Here is a 24,303-nt window from a genome sequence, read left to right on the forward strand (position 1 = left end):
TGTAGACCATAGCAGTATCTATATATTTAGAGTTGTTTGGGGCATATTAATGCAATAAATAAATATCAATTACCACCACCCCCAAAATACCATCCTGCTATTTAATCAAAACTACAGCCTGAGGACTTGGGATTCTCGTTAGCCATCACAAACTTGCTCTCTATGTAGAATTATTATCCTCAAAATATCCTCATAGATAATATTTAATGGGAAATCACCACTGAGTTACATTAAGGAGCCTCTGTGGCACAGTGGTTAGAGTGCAGTACTGCAAGCTACTTCTGCTGCCAGCTGCCTACAGTTTGGCAGTTCAAATCCCACCAGGCTCAAGGTTGACTCAGCCTTCCATCCTTCCGAGGTGGGTAAAATGAGGATGTGTTACCTACTGAGATCCTACAGATGGTATTAGATGTTAAGCAGCAAACTACCATCTAAAAAACCCTATGTGGGCCTCTTGGCTATTGGCATGATCTCATTTCCTATATTTTGGTAAAGGTGGAAAGTCCCTAACTTTCCAGACATATAGGTGATCTCATTTACTAATATCACCACTAGTCTTAAGGATTGGTTGGGAGGTTGTACCAATATGGACGAGAGCTTTGACCCATGTGAGATCTATTCTCCAATCCAGATGCTGTATCTATGTTGCCTTTGTCTTCTTGTAAAAACCCTATAAATGTAATAAACACTGCCCATGCAATCAGACATCTTGGCACCCTGCACAATGACTGGTCTTTGATCATCACATGAGGACCCAAATTGTTGGGGGCAATATGCTGACTCTGTAAACCACTTTGAGAGGGCTGTACAGCACTATAAAGCAGTATATACGTCTAAGTGCTATTGCTATTATTGGCCAGGCATTGGTATATAGCAATATCTCCAACTGAGTCCAAAAGGTTATTGATATACTATATTAGCCTGAAGTTACAGACATCATGCTACAAAATTAGGATTCTCATTCCATGTTTCCAATTTTAGAAACAGCACGCTAAATCACAGTTTATCTATGAAATATAAAATCAGGGTTGCTAGGTCTGTGCAATGATCTGGATTTGAAAGGAAAAGGGGCGTATCAGATCAAAAGAATGCATATCGCAACAAAAAAAGATACAGCATTTTAAGGGAGTTGTCAACAGGCACGAAGTGTACCATTATATGGCTATAAATAATCTTTCCCCAGCTCACTTTTGAACTTGGGTCACTCCACAGTCCTAATACTTCTCCAATCCCATATTTTGCACCAGATATCAGGTGCAAAAACATTTGCATAAGGTTCCCCCCATCACACCATTCTCTGTTAGCAGCCAGGACCAGCTCATACATTATAGGTAGTCCTGAAATTACGACCATAATTCAACCCAAAATGTTCTGTTGTTAAGTAAGATATTTGTTAAGTCAGTTTTGAGCCATTTTGTGACTTTCTTGCCACAGTTGTTAGGTGAATCACTGTAGCTGATAAGTTAGTAACCCGGTTGTTAAGTGAATTTGGTTTCCCCATTGATTTTGCTTGTTAGAAGATCACAAAAGGGGATTACATGATCCTGGGACACAGCAACTGTCATAAAAACAAACCAGTTGCCAAACATCATAATTTTGATCACATGATCACGGGAATGCTGCAAAGGTCATAACTGTGAAAAATGCCATTGTAAGTTTGAACCAGGGGTGGGATTCTACCAGTTTGCACCTATTTGCAAGAACCGACTGTTAATATTCTAAGCAGTTGGGGAACTGGTTGTTAGAAGAAGTTATTGGCCTAATCCTGTAAGGAAGGCAGGAAGGAAACATTCTGGTGTTGCTTACAGAAACTGCCTCTCCGTTAACCCTTATTACATTCTTGGCAGGACTAGACTTCCTGTCTCAGGAACTTCTCTGGAGTTTTTTTTCCACTCCTTTGCTGGTACCTTGTTTGTGTGGAGTGACCATTCAAAGTTACAATGGCACTGAAAAAAGTGACTGACAATTTTTCACATTTACGACTGTTGCAGCATCCCCACAGTCATAAGAGGCCAGGCAAGGAGATGTGTGTCTCAATGTGAGTGATATTGAGTTGGCCATGCCCAGACAACAGCATGACCACCAAGCCACATCCACCCAGTCACATGACCACCAAGCCATGCCCACCAACTAGGCCATGCCCACAGAACCAGTTGTTAAAAAATTTGAATCCCACCCCTGGTTTGAACAGTCACTAAACGAACCGTAAGTCAAGGACTACCTGTATAGCACTATAATCAATTATAAAGTACTTAATCTGAGACATGTATTTAAAGGCAAAGGTGTAAACTTTTTAAAAGAAAAAGAAAACCAGGGATAAATGAATGGTAACCCAATAAAATATCATGAGCCCAAAGGCATTAGCAAATCAGAATCTGATATTTCTTTGTAATCATGCTGTTTCCTTGCAACACTATACTAAATAGAAATGCATTTGTTTTGAGAAAATTATAAAATAATTTTCTGAGTTCTACATAGAAAAAAAAATCATATAAATTAACCTCTAAAATGAATATACTTCATATGTAATTACAGGTTCAGGTTTGATTGTACAGAGATATAATCAGAATTGAGATTCACTGAAGAAAAGGGTGTAATGAGCACCCAGTAGTCTTCCTTCTCAACATTTTAATTTCCATAATAAGGCTAGACAATCTGTGACTTTTGTACATTGTTAAACCATTGTGGTGGCACAGTGATTAGAATGCAGTATTGCAGGCTAATTCTGCTGACTGACAGCAGTTTGATTCTCAGTGGCTCAAAGTTGACTCAGCTTTCCATCCTTCTGAGATCAGTAAAATGAGGAGCCAGATTGTTCAGGGCAATGTGCAGACTTTGCATACTTCTTAGAGAGGGCTGCATAGCACTGTGAAGTGGTATATAAGTTTTAGTGCTACTGCTAAGTGCTATTTCCTGCCTCATCATCAGCCATATTTTTGAGGGATTCTGGGAAATTTCACTGAAGTGGTTTTCAACATCTGGAGGGACATAGATTTCTATCCTGCTAGTATTTTATTTTGGAGTGTTGTGTAAAAAGCAAAAAAATCAGGAGAACTCTAGTAGTTCCTTTTCTGACCAATACATTTTATTAAAAGGCATAAGATTCACCTCAGGGAAACTAATCCCTTTTAATAAAAATTGTTAGTCAGAAAAGATGCTGCTAGACTCCTCCTGATCTTGGCACTTAAGTTAACAGAGTCGTCACCTATTCTTTACAGTCAGGGCCATAATCTTGTGTAGTAAATCATTCAATACTCTTCCTGATTTACAAAGAACCAAAGAAATTATTGAGATAGCTGCTGTTACTAAGGCTAGAAACACCTTGGTGATGATACCAGGCACCTGGAATTCTACATAAAAGAATATCTACTATCTGTTCTCATTCTTCAGGAGAACAACAGATAGTTCTTACTAAGACAGTCCTTCACTTTTGATTTGGGGATGCCATAGATCTGGAGTCTGATATTATAATCCAGGGACTGCATTGTTTTCAATTACTTATTGTACTTACATTTTAGTATTATCAATCAAAGGTATTGCTCTAGATTCTTAGTAATGTATTGCAACATGTTCAGGATCTATTGAAGTCAGCAGAATGAAGTTGTGCTTTACTGATTGCTATCATATATAATTATTGTTCTATTTGGATAAATTGTGAAAGAGCTGTGATTGTTGGTTGTTGTTCCTTAAATATTCTATAAATACTAATGTCATAAAAGCCAGGCTTTATTCTGATGGATCTAACGCAATGTACACTATGGACATTAGCTGATGTTGCCCTTATTAGACCAATTTATGCTCTATAGAACCAGACTGTAATTTTAAAAAATCTGAACACTGAAGTATTTAATTTCATTCATCTATATAACCAATGCCACCATTTTTATGTTTCTTTCTTTTGTGGGAATCACACTGTCTTTTTTCACTGTACACTTATTAATTTTTCTTTCAGGCATGACAGTTATTAATCGTTCATCAATTTACTCTATTTGAAAAGTGTTCATCGCAAGTGTCCCTCTGCGAAAGGAGCAAAACTAGAAATAGGCACTAGATTTTGAAGAGAAGCAACTTGAATATGAACCATTAATTGTGATGTTTATACCTGTTTCTTGTTTCATTCTCATCTCTAAATAAAAGAAGAAGAACCCTGGTGGCACAGTGGTTAAAATGTAATACTGCCAGCTAACTCTGGAGTTAGCCTGGAGTTCAATCCTGAGTGGCTCAAGGTTGACTCAGCCTTCCATCCTTCTGAGGTCGGTGAAATGAGGGCCCGATGTTGTAGTTCGCCGGCAGGAGGTGTGGATGGCTGAGGTCTTGGAAAGCGAGGACTCAGATGAGGGGCCTGTGTGTGATGCAGGGATGGGGCCAGGACCATCAGGGAGTGGAATGCTGCCTTCAGAGATTGTGGAGGCTGGCAACAGTGATGAAGAGGTTCCTGAGGAGCCTGTGCCCAGTGCGCATAGGGCTGCTCGAAGGAAGGAGCAGCTGCAGCAGCATAAGGCTACAAGGTAATGGCCCCTCCCTCAAGAGATAAAAGCCAGCCGAGAAACCGGAGTTCTTTGCAGGAAGCAAAGAAGTTTTCGTACTCAAGCCTTGTGGACGTTCAGAATATCTTGGTTGGTATTTGGAGATTCTTTGTGTTTGAAATATTTCTTAGTAACTTTATCTAGTGTTCTTGGCAGCCTTGCACCACCTTGACAAGGCTCGTTCTTATCAGAAATAATTAATTTGAAACAGCCTTTTAACAGTGAAGGAACAGAATTAATAAAGAATAATTAAAAGGTTTTTCTGTTACCTCTGTTTCGTGTTTATTTTCTTGGAACAAGGTTTGAGTCAGAACACTGGGATTGTTGGGAACAATATACAGATATTGTAAACTGCTCAGAGAGTGCTGTAAAGCACGGTGGACAGTACATATAAGTCTAATTGTTAAGTGCTATCTCTAAATAAAAACAAAAATTGCTCTGCGAGACTTCTGTGGTCCTTCAGAAACCTGCAAGTTCAATTTGATACAGACAATAGGTGGGAATTCATATATTTTCAGTAAAGGCATTTTTTCCTCAGATTATCCCTGCTGCAAACCTGGAAATGCTTATTAAAAATGTGCTAGACATTGCTGCAAATTATAAAATCCTCCAAGTCCCCTTCTAAGAAATCATACCATTTTTTTTCAACTGTTAATTAGAGAACATTTTCTGAAATCATTTTTGATTATTATCACATGCTCAATTCAATCTTATTTAAATAAGTAAGTGAAGGGGGAATCTGAAACTGTCTGGAAATGATTTATTATGAAATGCCCACTCAAGGTTGTCAGTGCTTATAATATTGATTGATTCGCAAACTGAATCTTGGAAACTAGAGTTTGCTGAGAAAAACTGCCTGTTAGTGTAACCCTAATCCTTTCCCTCATAGGCTGAAAATACCTCACATCACTAAGTGGGGGGGAAAAGGTGTCCAAAACGGTGTGTACTGTCTATGTGTGCGTGCATGTCTTAGATATGAAGACCCAGTAAGTCACAATGAATGCATGTAAATGGCCAAGTGGAACATGTACTCATGCCATTTTTCATATATTTGATATTAATCTTGGATCTAGAAATGGAACTTTTAGAGTAACTTTCATAGCTTCCTTTTAATCAGATATTTATATTTAACATACATTCATGCACTGATATCTTTGCTTATGATACAGGCAAAGTTTGCAAAGTTTATGTGACCTCATTCAGTAAAACATTCTGACTGCCGAAAATTGGAAATCTACATTTTTTTTTAACTTGAGCTTCAGGACAGTCTTTATAACCAGAAATGTACAATAAAGCACTCTTTCGTAGCTTGTAATCATAGTTACTGCACCATGACAGTTTCATATGAAAAAAATCCCAGAGGCTGCTAAAGTATTTTAAAATGGAATCATGTTTGACCTAGCAATGAAACAACATAGTCTTTACTAATCAGACTGTAAAACTTTCCCTAGAGATGACTTTATTGGAATTGTGGGAAGTCATCCCACCCCCTCAGAAGAATGAAATATTTTGAGGAATATTTAAAAAGGCAGAATATTATATTTCCCTGAAGGAGAAACATGTTTTTAAAGATAGAAAGCAGTCTCCAAGTCTTTCTCAATAGCCCCAGCAGGACTGGGCCAGCCTATTTACAAGACAAAAGACCTTCAGGGTGATGGGATTAAGACATGACCCTCCAGGACATAATAGGATTATCTAGCAGCAGAGCTCACTACATTGCACAATCTCCTAAGGACATTGCATCATCCATCACATTTCAACCAAACTTGGCTCACACAAACATGACCCCTCATGGCCCCTTAGGATTTTGACAACAGCCAATATAATACATGTTCTTGCACAGGAACAGGAAGTTCAAGCGCAAACCCCAAGAGAAGGTAGAAAAACCCCTCACTCTCAACTCCATGTGCTTCTGCTTCATCAATAAATGGACCCTCTTTCCAATCAGCCTCCAGCCTCCATTTTGTCTCCAGTGCCTTTCCAGATTGGAACGGAACCAGATGGATATTTCTTCCAACAGGATGGAAAAATGCTCAGTTCTAAATTATCTAGAAGACTATCAGTTTACCATTATGTTCCCTATACCATAACTGAGAATATCACAATATTCTCAACTTATATTCATTTGTTTGATGTAGTGGTCCCCAACCTTTCCAGCATTGCAGATTGGCGAGGGGGCAGAGTAATGATTCTTTGTGAGTGGCAGGTGCACATGCTTGCATGTGCAGCTCTATTTACACGAGCGACGGGCACTCATGCATGTGCATGAAGCTCCATTTGCACACCTGCTGCTCACACAATTCATGCATGCTCAGAGTGCCCACCACTCACGCAAATGGAGCTGCATGCATTCACCCGACGCTTTGCACAGCCTGGTTCTGAATGGGCCCCGGCCTCATAATGGCTGTGGCCCAGGCATTAGGGACCCCTAGTTTAGTGGATGTTTGAACTTTACAACAGTACTGAAAAAGTGACTCACAACTGTTCCTCACACTTAATGACCATTACAGTATCCCCAAGTTCATGAGTTCAAAATTTGGGCAATTGGCAACTAGCATGAATTTGGGGTACCTTATTGCCATTAATGTACTTTAGAAACAGGGGCTGAACCAGAACACACTTTAGCCAGAAATGAGAATTGGTTCATGATGCATTGGTACATGGTGTAAATAATAAATTGCTTCTTTATCTGAACTGAAAAAATATATACTAACTGAAAAGGAAGAGTTAAAACAAAAGTCAAGCTTTATTTTAGGAGATATTTACTCTGGATCTTTAGCAGGCAGTTTTTCACTATAGGATAAATCTGAAATGTTTACTTTGGGAATTAATTTGATCAGCTAGAATAGATTTTGGCATTCAGGTTAACTCTATCCTCCAAAGTATGAAAATATGTTCTATCTGCTCATGAGGAAGAAAAAGTGTTAAATATGGCATGTATACTGTATATTGTTGCACATCTGTATGCCTTACGTATTCTCAGTTTTTATACTCTGCAGGATGGTGTTGCTTATAAATTACAAAGCAGCCATGAGTTTTCAAACAAGAGATGATAAAGATTGTAGAGATATAAATAAGAACTGTACCATTTTTTTCTAGAATGTAATGCCTCCTTTTCTTTCTTAATTCAGATTTTAAAAAGGCACATCTACACTCTTCCTGCATTTATTTTAAAATACAGTTCAGAAAATACCATATTGAAAGCAGCCTGGTGATTGGATATTCTACAACTGCAAACTTGATACATCCAGTATCAAGTATCAGATACAGATAAATACAGATATACAGATAATCAGAGTTGGAAGGGATCTTGTAGGTCATCTAGTCCAACCCCCCGCCCAAGCGGGAGACCCTACACCATTTCTGACAAATGGCAGTCCAATCTCTTCTTGAAAGTCTCAATTGATGGCACTTCCACAACTTCCCGAGGGCAAGCTGTTCCATTGGTTGAGTGTTCTCACTGTCAGAAAGTTTCTCCTTGTTTCCAGGTTAAATCTCTCCTTGTTCAGTTTCCATCTATTATTCCTTGTCTGGCCTACAGGAGCTTTAGAAAATAGCTTGACCCCTTCCTCCCTGTGGCAGCCCCTCAAGTATTGGAAGACCACTATCATGTCTCCCCTGGTCCTTTTCTTTACTAGACTAGCCAAGCCCAGTTCCTGCAACTGTTCGTTGTATGTTTTAGCCTCCAGTCCCCTAATCATCCTGGTTGCTCTTCTCTGTACTATTTCTAGAGTCTCAACATCTTTTTTATAATGTGGTGACCAAAACTGGATGCAGTACTCTAGGTGTGGTCTTACTAAGGCTTTATAGAGTGGTATTAGTACTTCCCTTGATCTTGACTGTATCCCTCTGTTAATACAACTTAGGATTGCATTAGCTTTTTTGGCGGCTGCTGCACACTGCTGGCTCATATTTAGCTGGTTGTCCACTAAGACTCCAAGATCCCCCTCACAGTTACTGCTATTGAGCCTGGTTTCACCCAGTCTATATGTGTACTTTTGGTTTTTCTTGCCTAAGTGTAGGACTTTACTTTTCTCAATATTGAATTTCATTTTATTAGATATGGCCCAGTGTTCTAGTCTGTCAAGATCCACCTGGATCTTGAGCCTATCTTTTTGGGTGTTAGCTATTCCTGCCAGCTTAGTATCATCTGCAAATTTGGTAAGTTCCCCTTCTATTCCCTCATCTAAGTCATTAATGAAGATATTGAAGAGTACTGGGCCTAAGACGGAACCTTGTGGCACCCCACTGCTTACTTCCCTCCGTGTAGACTTAAACCCATTAAGGACTACACTTAGACCCATTAAGGACTATGTACAGTGATGCAATGTACAGTGAAATAATACAACCTTTACATTCTGAAATGTGCTGGCTACAGCAAGATACTTTCTTGTGGAAGGAAAGTACTTTTTTCTCCATATGTGAACCCATACATAATTTTTAATTGACCATTTAATTGTGAACTAATGTATAACAAATTGATCATTTCATTGTAAACTAATTGTGAACTAATTGTATATTCTGGAGGTCTACTTTATTTTATAATAGAAAATTGCATAGTAAGAAGAAGACATGATGAAAAATATTCCAAAAATTCTATGCAACTTGAATACTTCAGCTTGTGATTTATATTTAGATTGATTGCAGTTCTACAGTAAGGATCTCCATGGTGACCAAGGAACCATTTTAAATATTTTGGTTTTGAAAGACAGTCCTGAGGATGTACTTCACTGTGAAATCATTGAACATGCATCGCATGCTTGTTCTTTGCTTGTTCTTTATTTTGCACACTACATTAAGGTAAAGGTTCTCCACACACATATGTGCTAGTCATTAAGTTACTTTGATTAATGAGCAGTGATTATGTTGAGTTTCTTTTTATATGCACCCACCTTCTTATGATTACAACAATTGAACTTGATGAAGTAATATTTCTTTTCATGAATCCTGGGGACTGAAATCCACACATCTTATTGTCGCTGAGGCTGAGAGTTAGACAACAGATACAAAGAGTACCTAGGACCACTGTTGGAAAGAATACTTGCCAGGTAGTCCTTGATTTACAAAGCAATGGAGGCTGGAATTTCCATTTTAAGTTATTTGGTCATAGGTCAAGACACCCAAATTTACAACAATTCTTATGATGGTCATTAAACAAATCACAGGGTTAAGTGAATGCAGCTTCACTAATGGGAATTCCTTTCTGGAAGTTGGCAAAAAAGGTTGCAAGCCATGATCATGTGTCTGGAGTATAGTGCAACCAGTTGTAAAGGTGAACCAGTTGCCAAGTGCCCAAATTGCAATCACATGAATGTGGATTGTACATGTTCCATGTCTTCTTTTCTGCAGATTTTACTCATCAATTAGTATTTTTTTTTAAAAAATATCATCTTTACATACACTCCAGTGGTGGGATTCAAATTTTTTAATCACCGGTTCTTTGGGTGTGGCTTGGTGGGTGTGGCAGGGGAAGGATACTGTAAAATCTCCAGTCAGAGGTGGTATTTGCTGGTTCTCTGAAAAAACCCTAGCCACTATAGAAAACCCCAGCCACAGAATTATCAGAGAAGCCATAGAGATTGAAAAAAGACCTGAAAGCATGAATAGAAGAGATGATTCCATCAGACTGTCAATTATTTGGAAGCCTGCACTCACAAACAAAAAAAATCTCCACACCACTAGCCAGGCAAACACCTGGGCACAAACAGATCCCCCCTGATACCTCCAGCTCAAACACACCCAACCAGGCACCCAGATGAAACCTAGCTTCCTAACAAATGATAGCCATCCATTCACTCGGAGCCAAGCTGCACTAAAAGCCTCCAATAAAGGAACACAATGTTGCCAGCCAATCAAGACACACACACAAAAAGGCCACAAAACAGACAGAAGATATTAGAAACACCAATCAAGCAGAACACAGCAAACTCCAAGACCAATAAACACAGACCAAGACTCCCAACCAATCAGGATGAAGAAAAAACCATTCTGGCACAGCAGTAGGCTAGCCCCAAATTTAAAACTGAAACAACTGTAAAGGTCTGACTCACAGACGAACACAATACAGAAGCCTGATGATGGCAGATGAGATTCTGCTGAAACGTTGCTACAACTTTAAAAGCACAACTATAATGACGTGGGAAAATACCCGAACAAAGCTGAATAACATATGTAATTGAAAAGCATCATTCTTTCCAAATTTGCATAAGGGATCACATATGTGTTCTGAGTGCTGACTGAACACACAGCCACTCCCTGAAATAAGAATGTCTGTTTGATGAGCATCACTAGTTGCATTTTAAAATATACAGACAATAAAAGAAGACCTCCATTCATTGGGCATTTTTAGTGTGTGATTTAGAATTGCAAGCAGAACTGCTATGTTTTGTGCCTATCAGTCAGTGCAGATACAAAGCTTTTCATTTACTGAACCAAGCATAGAAATCAAGCTTTTATGCTGTGATGCACAGCAGCTTGATAAACACAATAGAAGTATACAACATGTTCACAGCTTCACAGGTATTCTTTAGCTGTGGAATAAAACATATAATCAGTCCATGATACGATAATATGGTTGGTAAATGTCTAATTGGGGGAAAAATACAATTACCATATCATGATACTCAAAGTTTTTTAAAAAAATAAATTATGGGTCTGGGAAAAATGACTAGAAGGTTAGAAACCAAAGCAAGTAAATGAGAACTTCCAGAGTTAAAACAGAATCAATCTTGGCAACAATCCTATGTTCCTCTGAATATTATAATGCTTATATTGCATGCTAAATACCAGTGTAAGTTCTTTTAAAATGACCAGGTTTTGGCTTGCTAAACTCTTTTTCCTACTGATCTCACTCTCAACCTTCCAAAAACAATCTAGACACTCCTGAGTTCTTTCATTCAAAAATTATGTTACAATTGTTTTATATAAAGCCTGACATAGTTTACAGACAGTTGAAAAGCTGATCGTGTGCATCTACAGTATTCTTATTTTTTCAGGATTCACCCTTAGAAACAATACAATATTTCTAATTTTTCTTTGCAAAATGTCTGTATGGGTATCCAGAAAAACAGAATGCTACGTGAGTATAGGAATTGCTTTCTCACAAGCTAGAAACCATATAGGGAGATTTTTCAGGCATCTTCCCTGCCTGCTTGTGACCATCTCCGATGCAACTTTTTGAAAAGGCAGGTCGGATGTGCCGAGTCACCAAGTTAATAAGCAACAGCATCAATTTTCTCAGGACAATAGAACAACACAGGATAGAGCACCATGTAAAGAGTTAACAGCTGCCATGTCATCTACGCCAGAACTAATTCAATAATGTACATGAGAGCAGCATGAAATGGCTCTTGGCATTCATTTATTTCATGTTTGAATTTGGTTAAAGTAATTAGTGGAAATAAATCAAATCCAGCAGTTCCAATTATATGGTGCTTGCAGTCGTTGTATATAGAACTCAGCAGCATGGAAGTTTGAAGCTTAAAATGTACTTGAGACAATGCTAAAAAAATGTGGTGGTTTTTTTTTTTTTGTTCCCAGCATTTTTGCATATCTACTAAAAGAGGAAGGGGTGAAAAATCACATTGCTCTAATTGAGCTAACGGTTACAAACCAAGATAGAATATGCCACAAATGGTGTTTTAATTGCAATAAAATAGGTCCCTTGTCAGGTAGTAAAGAAAATGAGAAACTAAGTAGAAAGTAATAGAACAGTAAGAATGAAGCTTAGCTATAATTTGGATGCAGAATGAAGAACTTAGAGACAATCTTAGCTTATATCATACAGTCTAACTTTTTTTTTTACTACTGTTAGTCAAACCATAGTTTGGGGATAGAATGGCACAAACTGATTTTAAAGGCACACATTGCTTGACTTTGAAACCAAGATGCTACCTTGCTTTGACTTTTTGTTTTGCTTTGTTTTACTTTATATTTCACACACATTCATGATCATTCTTTGCTCTCAGGATAAACAACTCAGGCAAAGTACAGAAAAGGAGTGAGAGGTATTGAGCAGAAGAAATGAAAAGAAATGAAAGATGGGAGAAAAGAAAAAGAAATGTAACTTACTTTAGTAGACATTATGCCTCTCACACATTTTCATCCCTGCATGTGTGAAAAAAATATAGCAACTATGCTAAAATATTTGGATCGAAAGACTGAACTTGTATTAAAAATTGATTACAACTGGTAATGACCATCCCGTTTGCTCTGAAACATTTTCTTGCTTACAAAATGAAAATGTTGCACACTTTAGTACTACATATCTTTTTTATGTTTAAGAAAAAAAATCCTACATTTTTTAAAGATGAGAATGGGATGGAACAAGTGGATTGGCAATTCTTGGAGAAAATGCTTCAGGACAAGTATCTTCTTTTGAATCATTAACATATAATTCAGTCCTAGGGGGCAACAAGAGAGGAATAATATCACAATTGTGGGAAGTATTAATATCGCTATATACTCTATATACTGCATCTCAAATGATCTATCTGTTAAAATATTGAAGTTTGCTGATGACACAACAGTGATTGGTCTCATTTGAGACAATGACGAATCCGCATACAGACAGGAGGTTATACAACTTTCCTCATGGTGTAACTGGAACAATCTGGAACAGAACACACTCAAAACCGTAGAAATGGCAGTAGACTTTAGAAGAAACCCTCCCATACTACCACCTCTTATAATACTAGACAACACAGTATCAACAGTAGAGAACTTCAAATTTCTAGGTTCTATCATATTACAAGACCTAAAATGGACGCCTAACATCAAAAAGTCATCAAAAAAGCACAACAAAGAATGTTCTTTCTGCACCAACTCAGAAAGCTCAAACTGCCCAAGGAGTGATACAGTTCCACGCAGTAATTATCATCTGCACCTCTATAACTGTCTGGTTTGCCTCTGCAACCCAACAGGACAGACACAGACTTCAGAGGATAATTAGGACTGCAGAAAAAATAATTACTACCAACCTGCCTTCTGTTGAGGACCTGTATACTGCACAAGTCAAAAAGAGGGCTGAGAAAATATTCACAGACCCCTCACATCCTGGACATAAACTGTTTCAACTCCTTCCCTCAAAATGACGCTATAGAGCACTGCACACCAGAACAACTAGACACAAGAACAGTTTTTCCCTGAAAGCCACCACTCTGCTAAACAAATAATTCACTCAACACTGTTCAACTATTACAAAGTCTGCACCACTATTACTGTTAATCTTCTTATCACTCCTTATTGCCCATCCCCTCCCACTTGTGACTTTATGACTGTAACTTTGTCGCTTGTATCCTTACGATTTATATTGACTGTTTCCTAGTATGATTTGATTGCTTATTGTACCCTATGACTATCATTAAGTATTGTACCTTATGATTCTTGACTCTTGACAAATGCATCTTTTCTTTTATGTATACTGAGAGTATTTGCACCAAGACAAATTCCTTGTGTGTCCAATCACACTTGGCCAATGAAGAATTCAATTCTATTCTATTCTATTCTATTCTATTCTATTCTATTCTATTCTATTCTGTTCTATTCTATTCTATTCTATTCTGCCTTGATGAGACCACATTTGGAATACTGATTCTAGTTCTGGTTATCATGATAGAAAAATAATGTTGAGACTCTAGAAAAAGTGCAGAAAAGAGCAATAAAAATGATTAAGGGCATGGAGGCTAAAACATATGATGAATGGTTGCAGGAATTGACTATATCTAGTCTAATGAAGAGAAGGACTAGGGGTGACATGATCGTAGTCTTCTAATACTTAAAAGGGCATCACAAAAAAGAGGCTGACATTCTATTCTCCAAAACACTTGACAAGATATAATGGATGGTAATTTGTCAAAAAGAGATCCAACATAGAACTAAGGAGAAATTTCCTGGCAGTGAGAACAATTAATCAGTGGAATGGCTTGCTTTTAGAAGTTGTGGGAGCTTCATCACTGGAAGCTTTCAGGAAGAGACTGGATGAAAGAATCATGTGAGGGGGACTTGGAAAGAGACACTGTTTGTATTATTGATAAAGGAATGTAAATACTAGAATGATAGAGGAGTTGATATCTTATTTGATGGTCAGAAAATTTTGTACAAAAATTTGTATACATAAATTTGCATATACATTATTTTGTTTTTACGTATGTTTTAGGGCAATTGGAATGCCATGCCCAATTACACTGTATTCAATATATTTATCTGTAAACAATAAAATATATTAAAAAAGAAGAAGTTGTGGGTGTTTGCACACTGGAAACACTGGCGGTTTTTAAGAAGAGATTGGATAGCCATTTGTCCAGAATGGTAGAGAGCCTCTTGCTTGGGTAATAGATTGCACTAGAAGACCTCCAATCTCCCTTCTAACTCTGTTAATCTGTATTCTGTATAACTGTTAGCTCCTGGTTTCAAAAGGTTTGCAGGCAGAGACCAGGCAGACCTCTACTGGAAATGCTCCAGAGCTTCTAGATTTTCTGGACCGACCTTTAGGTAGGACTAGATTGGATTAGATGACAGCCACGGTTTTCTTTAAAAAGAATGAATCCATGCTCTATGAATAAGATATCTCAGAAGAAAAACTAAGGGCATCTTCAAAGTGCTATGATAGTTTTTTCCAAGTTTTCTACAATCACGATGTACACCAGGATAGCCTACCTTGTTGCTCTGTACTGGTGAAGCATTGGATTCAATTCTATAAATAATCAATGGGAAGCAAAAATGTAAATCTTAAAATATTAATGGAACAGAATGTTCTGTGAATGATAGTTACAAAGCTGATAGGAAAATGTCTTCGGGGGTACACATGCTTTTAAGAAAATAAGAGAAAGGGTATCTATTAAATCAAAGGACAAGTTTTAAATATTGTCATATGCAAACTAAGTTTGAAATATGAAAGATAGTTTGGCAGGTAGAATGACAAGAAGGAACTGGGTTAGAAAGTTCCTATTTTAAACCTTGCCTTTGTAACATCTCTTCTAAATGATGGTAGCCACAATGTCACCATTGGCAGGTTGACAAATAAAGCTGGATTTACAACACCTGAACTAGACAATATCCTACAGTGCTAAGCCGAAGGTGTTATGTTGAGACTCTAGAAAAAGTACAGAGAAGAGCAATCAGGATGATTAGAGGACTGGTGACTAAAACATACAAAGAACGGTTGCAGGAACTGGGCCTGGCTTGTCTAGTAAAGAGAAGGACCAGGGGAGACATGATAGCAGTCTTCCAATATCTGAGGGGCTGCCACAAAGAGGAAGGAGTCAAACTATTTTCTAAAGCACCCGAAGGCCTGACAAGGAATAATGGATGGAAACTGAACAAGGAGAGATTTAACCTGGAAATAAAGAGAAGGTGGGATCTCTGGTCTTGGAAGATGTCTGCTGTAAGTTGAAAATCACATAATAACCTAGCAGAAAAAAGGCAAAGGCAAAACTCCTCTGAAAATTTTTGCCAAAAATCCTACAGGGACTAACTTAAGAACTTGTCAGGAATCCATGGTATCCATTTATTGGAAGATGTGTTACGGCCTCTTTCCTTTTGTTGATGTTCTGGGTTGCTGTGTGTTGGTACTCTTCTGAATAATGCTCTTATGCCTCTTAGATGAACCCCAAGGTCCCTTCCAACTCTGTTAGTTTGTGAGATCCATGAGATCTTATACCAATGTTATCCAGACAAATATAAATGCACTGCAGCAAATCAGAACACCAAAAAAAGAAAATAGAAGAAATTACAGTATTAAAGCAATAGTTATGGGATTTTTCAAAACTGCTAATCTAGAAAGGAGGTGAATTAGATGGGGCATGATGAAGGCATATAAAATTGTGTATGGTGTAGTTTGGTCTAGTGGTTAAGGCATTTGGCTAGAAAGCCAGAGACTGTAGGTTCAAGTCCTGTCTTAGCCATGAAAGCCAGCTGGATGACATTAGGCCACGCACTCTCTCCTACCCCAACTCACTTCGCAGGGATGTTGCCGTAGCAAAAATAGGAGGAGGGGGAAGATGTATCGGATCTGTTCGCCACCTTGAATTATTTGTAAAAATAATAAAGGAGAGATACAAATGAACAAACAAAGTGGACAAGGAAAAGTTATTTCCCTCTTCCCAAAGAACTAGAACCCAGTGAAACAAAATCATGGGAGAATCAGAACAAAAGGATTTTTTTCAATGTTAAATGCAATTAAATTAAACTTTTCAACTTGCTACTACAAGATATGGTGCTGGCTACCAGCTTCCCTGGCTTAAAAAAAAGGGGTGGCACCAATTCATGAAAGTCATGAGGATCAAGGTCTATTAGCCGTGATGGCACTGAGACTACCTCTGAAGATAATTTGCTGGAAAACCAAGTGGGCATTCACGTGTTGTTAGTTGGCCATTGTGAGAACGCACCACTGGACTAGGTGAGTCAAAGGTCCAATCCAGCAGATTACATTGCTATGAAGACATTTGAATGAGGGATAGAAACTTTTAAGGTTTTGCAGCAGTGGTGGGATTCAAATTTTTTTACTACCAGTTGTGTGGGCGTGGTTTGGTGGATGGTGGGTGTGGCTTGGTGGGCATGACAGGGGAAGGATACTGCAAAATCTCCATTTCCACCCCACTCCAGGGGAAGGATACTGTAACATTTCCATTCCCTCCCGACTCCTGGGGGAAGGTTACTGTAAAATCCCCATTCCCTCCCCACCCCAGTAATCTGCTTTCCAGCTCCGTTCTGATGTGCAGGGCAACAAAAGAAGACCCAGCCAATCAGCTGGGACTCAGGAGACAGAGAATAGATGGGGGTGGGGTCAGTCAGAAGTGATATTTGCTGGCTCTCCGAACTACTCAAAATTTCCGCTACCGGTTCTCCAGAGCTGGTCAGAATCTGCTGAATACCACCTCTGTTTTGCAGTTGGCATGAGGCACAGCTTAATCCAGAATAAATCATTCTCAAAATTGGATTCATAGTAATAAGAAAGGCACCTTTAGCCAAACCAAGTTGCTGCTATTCTTATAACAACAACAGTCAAAATGTGGTTGTCAGGTCAACTCTCCTTTATATCCAATGTATTCCAAAATATATTTTACTTACCAGTCTTGTACAGCATTGAAAGATTCTTCATTGGTGATGTCATACATTAAAATGAAGCCCATAGCACCCCGATAGTAGGCTGTAGTAATTGTCCTATATCTCTCTTGACCTGCTGTGTCCTAAAACCATGAAATATCAATAGTTAATGTCTAATAAAAAGCAGTGAAACTCAGCACTTACATCAACCCCATACCTTTGGCATTTCTAAATATTGTTTTCAAAAAAAAATTAACATTTCAGGGGACCAAAACCTCTTTTCCACTGTTTGATCGGGTTATATGTAGATCCAGGCAAAAGCTGGAACTAAGTTACTTCAGATCATGGATCTTGAAATGATTGTTAATTTCCATTGCTTCAACTGTGATTTATTTTCATCCAATGAATAAATGGTGCATCTCAACATGAAATGATAAGCCCAAAGATGCTCAAATGATGTTAGAAAATAAGCTTTCAGCCCTCCTTATCTGTCAGTGCATTTCATGTTGATTGCATTTTGGGACAAATTATAAATTATATTAGAGCCATGGCAAAGACATTTGCTTCTCCATTGCAAAGTTCCCTGGAGGGCAGATTTTGTAACAGAAATATCAGGCGGAGAATGTATGTAATATCTTTCCCTTGAGACTAGTTTTCTCCTTCATTAAAGTTGCTTTTATTCTTCTGGTACGTCTGGCAGGTGATGGTCAAGAGTAAATGGAAAATCATATGGGAAGAATAACATTCAGTATACCTTTCTTACGATTTCTGTACATATGGCATTTGTTCTGCTCCAGGTTCATACAGGTAGTCTGCAGCTTATGATCACGATTGACCTCAAAATTTCTATTGCTAAGTGAGATATTTGTTAAGTGACCTTTTACTCCATTTTATGACTTTTCTTGCCACAGATGTTAAGGGAATCACTTAACAGTTGTTAAATTAGTAATATGGTTGTTAAGTTAATCTGGCTTTCCCATTGACTGCTTGTTGCTTGTCCCCCATGGACTGCTTGTTGCAAGGTCGCAAAAGGTGATCACATGACCCTGGGACACGGCAACCATCACAAATATGAGACAGCATCTGAATTTTGATCATGTGACCACAGAGATACTGCACTGGTCGTAAGTGTGAAATGGTCATTTTTTTCCAGTGCTGTTGTAACTTTGAATGGTCACTAAGTGAACTGTTATAAGCTGAGGACTACCTGTTCTTAATTCCCTTATGTTTTTGTTTTTTCCAAAATCTTGTGCTCCACTGAATTTGGGTATGGAACATTGTTCCCACTGGGTGAAATGCCCATCTCCCAGCTTCGGAGCATCCTGTTACTTTCTCACCAGTCACATTTCTTTTAATTTATGTTCAGAAGGATAGCAATAGCAATAGCACTTAGACTTATATACTGCTTTGCAGTGCTTTACAGCCTATTGCCCCCAACAATCTGGGTCCTCATTTTACCCACCTCGGAAGGATGGAAGGATGAGTCAATCTTGAGCCTGGTGAGATTTGAACTGGCAAATTTCAGTCAGCAGAAGTAGCCTGCAGTACTGCACTCTAACCAGTGCACCACTGTGGCTCATAATGGGTGATGACTGCAATGACTCTATAAAGCCCCAAGGAGCACGATGAGTGGCCATAGCTGGATGCTGTTTTATGCTGTCACACTAGTTGGTGAGAGGGATCATTGGTTGGTTGAAGGTTCTCAGATGTGAGACAAATCACTGATTGACCTGATTCCAATGTAGAAACTTTAGATCCTGTATAGAAGGTATCTTAGCTACAGTTCACTCTTTCTAGAATTTCTTTCTACATAAAGAGTCCAGTTAAATTTTATTATAAAGTACTTTATGAGAAACTATGCTTTGCACCCATGGCTATGTTATTGGAGGAGGAGGGAGTTGTCACCCAAACATCTGGATAGTGCAGAATAAACAAATGACTTTTGTTCATCTTCAGGCAGTTTTGTCTAACTGCACTTTTATCTACCGTAGTTATAAAACAAAGACTTCTCCAAAATGTAGCATTGCTTACATGAATCTGTTAAATAGGCTTTACATTAATTTTTCCCTGATGCATATTGTAAACTCTGTACCAATTATTGCATTCATATTCATGAACTGTTGCTACATTAAATAAATGTAATCATAAGAAGAAAATGTCCAGTATATTGCAGAGTCCATTGTCACGAATTACACATTCATTACAATTGATGTATACAGGGAAATTTCTGAAAAAAATTAACCAAGTACTTAAATTTCATTTGTGAAAAATGCCTTAATGACAACTGATATATTCATAATTTATTAGAACCATGTGAAGAACTAGTGTGAACATTAATACAATTAAATATGACTTCATTTACTAGGCTAACATTTTCCCATCAATTTCCCTGCTCAGTGAACTTTACTATAGTCCTTTTGTTGCGTGTTGTATATCTAGCTATTATGCTAATAGACCATTCAGAATAATTAATTCCATATTTCATTTATACTTCTTACTAAAAATTAATCCTGATTTTTTTCATTAAATATTGACATAGGTTTCTATGGAAAACCAGTTAGGTTATCAATTTAATCTTGCTTATTTATTGGTGCTAATTTACCTACTGATCAGATTATCCTAACTCTGAAATGCAATGGTCTCTTTCTACTTTCAGAGTAATTTTCTAAGCAAAAATCTAACAGCATAAACCTGACAAATATTGATAAAAATGTGCCCTATTTTCCATTATGACGTTACCATGGCAATCCATCTTTTTCCTGGTTGAACCGTGAAAATGCATAAAGATTTTTGTAGGAGATTTTTTTTGCTTTGGTACCAGACAACCAGTCAGTCAGGTATTGTAATTATAGCTATAGATACATGCTATACAGAAAGTGCATGATAAAATGTTTTTTGATAATGGTGACTGTTGGGTATGTAGTGATAATTGTGTAGAAATAAAGGTAGAAGAATATAATATTACCCTAAATCAGATGGTTGTTTACTCAAATGTAGGTCTGTAGGTCTTGCTGTATGAGTGAGTTTGCTTATAAATATACATAGGACTACAGCCTGACAATTTGCTTATAAATATATACAGAACTACACCTGGACAATTAAATCTCATGAAAGCTTGCTTATAAGCAAATTCCTGTCACAACAAAAACTGCTCACAAGGCACCCACATCCCTATCCCCTATAGGTTTGTGAATTAGCAATTACTCCTTTGTTTAACAATTTGCCAATTCCAAAATATTTCAAGACTTTGATCAAAATCCTTAGTTAACACAAAGTGTTTAGTCAAGATTTACTGACAGTTTTATGGCACAAATCCCAGTTTCTCACACTGCTAAGCAGGAAATGTCAATGGCTGGGTTCATATATCATGTTTAGCCAAAGTTGAACAAACCACATTATGTCTGAGCATGTTCCTGGGATCCAGTTATGCAATTTGGGATTATTGGTTATCCCAATACCGAAAGCTTGATGTAGGAAATCAAAAGTTACAGAAATCTATAACAACAGATAAAATATGCTAGCTTTAACTAAAAAAAAATTCCAATGAAAGTCTGTGTTCACCCCTGACTAATAATAATCCCATTTTCACACTGATTATTTTCAGCATTAAGAAGTCTCTCATAGTGTTAAATTGGAATCTAATATCTAATCTAAAGTCCAGTCCTACTTTCTGAAGAAGCAGATAAGGAACTTTATACTCTAGTTCTCTGAAATATAACCTAGAAGATAAATTTGTTTTGTGTGGTATTCAAACTGGATCAGACTAGAAACAGATAAGTCCTCAACTTATGACCACAACTGAGCCCAAATTTTCTGTTTCTAAGTAAGATAATTGTTAAGTGAATCTCTGCAGTTTTTACATTAGTAAAATGCTTGTTAAGTGAATCTGGCTTCCCACTGATAGTTTGTCATAAGGTCACATTATGTGATCATATGATTTAATACACTGCAACCGTCATAAATATGAATCAGTTGCCAAGCATATGAATTTTGACCATATGGATGCTGCAATGGTCATAGGTGTGAAAAACAGTCATAAGTCACTTTTGTCAGTGGTGTTGTAACTTTGAAGGGTCACTAAATGAACTGTTGTAAGTCGAAGACTACATGTACTTCTCAGCATCAAAATAAACAAACATAATTTTTTAAAAAAACATAGCATGTTAGCGGGAAAGAGAGGTTAGTATTCTATGCAAATACTTTCCCAAGTTCTCTGCAGATAAATATCCAGTCACTTAGCCTTCTGAGGTAATGTAATCCAAACACAGCTTTATTCCCCAAATAAGGACAGAGCAGATGAAAGAATGGGGAGAGACCAGGAGGTATGGAAGAGGAAGAAATTACATCTATAATTTTAGATGTAACTTTTAAATTTTAGATGTAAACTTAAATTTTATGATTGTAAGCCACCCAGAGTTACCTTGAGGTAAAATGGGCGGCCTATAACATTTTATAAATCAATCAATCAATTTCTGTTTGTAGCAACAGAAAAGATTCACAAGCAATCACAGAACTACAGGCAGAATGGCATTTCTGTAATTTCTACAGAATGAAATTTTTGGGAGATTCACAAAATTGTGTTACCGTAACCCTATAATAAAAGTAGTTGTGGTGGTCTAGTCCAGGGGTCTCTAACCTTGGCCACTTTAAGAATCTGGCTGAGGAATTCCGGGAGTTGAAGTTCACAAGTCTTAAAAGTGGCCAAGGTTGGAGACTCCTGGTCTAGTCTACTTTGAAGTTTGAACATCAACCTTGCAACTCTGAATGTTCCTCTTCCCTCTTTGCCTTTATCCTCAAAAGAAGCAAGAAGGGTCATGTCTGATATGCTTTCTCAAATTCCATTTCTGTTTTGTGGCCTGAGATTTCTTTTATCTGACATTGCCTTGGTTGTAGATCTTCCCATTTCTCAAGATTATTCTCACATTACATTACATTAAGTGACCTGTTGAAATAGGAACAATGAATTTTCCCAAATAATTAATATAGTGGCTCCTTAGCAACCTCTTTGCTGTGTTGGTGCGCATAATGTTCCAGGATATCAGTATGGTTGTGGACAAAACATGAAGACAGGCAATTTGCTTTGGTCATGGAACATTTGGAACAAGGCACACTGGTGGTATTATTGTGAACATAATGCATTAGTAGTACAGAATCAGACTAGACACAGTGGTGGGTTTATTAATAAGGTCTACATGATAGGAATCAGAGAAGAGGAAACATATTTCTTCCATGATTGTGTTAACAGAAAACCATCTCAGGGAACTTTTAGGACTATTTTACAGATAACCAAGCCTCTAATTCTTTCAGCAAGGCTTTGATACCATCTGAGCTCAACTATGTTATAAACAACTTATACAATTCTTCAGACATAAAATCGCTCAGATTCATATGGGATCAGTATCACTTTGGGAAATGTTGTCTCTAGGGTGTTTATCGCACTATCTAATAATATCTTTTTGAATCAGTTCTATTACTTGTCCCCTAAGGTAGCAGTTAAGATTCTTGATTCTATTTACAGCAATAATTATGTTAGATTCTGCCATGCCTCTGCTAATAAGAACATCAAATAATTCAATCCTTAAGTTTCTTTGCAAAAGATACATTGGGGCCTCACCCCTATGGCTTGACACTGGACCTATCCATTTTTAATGTCATCTAGTATCTGGCAATGAGCAAAGTCTGTGAAGATAGTGGTAGCGCTGTAGCCCTTAGAGGAAATGGGTTAGATATGGAGAAGCTGATCCAGTGTCTGCATTGAGAAGTAGACCATGGAAAGTTGACTTTCTTGTAACTTCTGTCATTTTTATGACTTAAGGTTTTCTTAATGATATGATGATCTTGTTGGAGCTCTTATACTGTAGGAGGGAAATGTTGTTTAGAACCGCTATTTGTGGAATACAAATATTATACTGGGAAACATCTGTTCAACCCTTGAGAACTTTCTTTAGGTGATCTTGAAATATTCCATTTTGTATCCCATGTTATTTAATGAATTTAATGAAATTGTTGGAGGTGATCATTTATGGCTTTGGAGATAATTGTCATCAGAATGCAGGTGAAAGCTTTACATCACATTTCCTGAAAATTTGAAGTAGGTATCAGAATTGCCATATGTCTCCAATCTGTAAAAGACTATCTATGATAAAATGAAGCTGAATTCTGACAAGATGGAACTGTTATTTATTCTTGAGGCTGGATTTCAGATTTAGTCACTCCTTCAAAAATGGCTAAAGAGTAGAGGGGAGCACCATCCCAGCATGAATCTCTTTTCTAAATATTTGGCTGCTTTCAATTATTGTTGGGCATTAAAGGTGACACTGGTGTCTTAATTTACTCTCCATCAAATATTTGACTGTGAAGAAACAAAGAAGTGAAACAGAGTGGAACCACAACCTTGCACAACCCTATTATTTGATACCCTAGTAAAAGAGGTATTAATTTCATGAGGGCATAAATATAGTCATGTAAATATCTGACAAAAATTTAAAAAACTAACTTTGCAGTTGGTGGTGGAGTTATATCTAAGACAAACCAGCTCATAAGCTTATGGTGACAGAAAGTATCCTAACTGGAGCCTCTGATCCCAAAAGACTGGATGAAAACCACATGTGAATGTTCCTATTATTGTCAGTACCATTAGGGAGACAATATTAGATGATCACATCCCTATGAAATGCTCATGACAAGCTTCAGTTTTGGAAATTGCGCACATTATTTCTGATGATAAATTTAT

At 37.6% G+C, this 24,303-nt stretch overlaps 1 protein-coding gene across 2 annotated transcripts in view; it reads right to left on the reverse strand.

The window, feature by feature from the left end:
- Positions 1-24,303, reverse strand: part of RAB3C (RAB3C, member RAS oncogene family) — a 95,474-nt gene that overhangs the window by 28,868 nt on the left and 42,303 nt on the right. For both annotated transcript variants that reach the window (XM_087958398.1, XM_087958396.1), the window contains exon 3: positions 17,595-17,713. In XM_087958398.1, coding sequence (XP_087814524.1) covers positions 17,595-17,713 — 119 coding nt within the window. The remainder of the gene's footprint in view (positions 1-17,594; positions 17,714-24,303) is intronic.

Source organism: Notechis scutatus, chromosome 2 (assembly GCF_049901735.1).
Source record: "Notechis scutatus isolate UNSWTSFEM ecotype Mainland chromosome 2, rNotScu1.2, whole genome shotgun sequence".
In the NCBI taxonomy this organism is placed as follows: Eukaryota; Metazoa; Chordata; class Lepidosauria; order Squamata; family Elapidae; genus Notechis; species Notechis scutatus.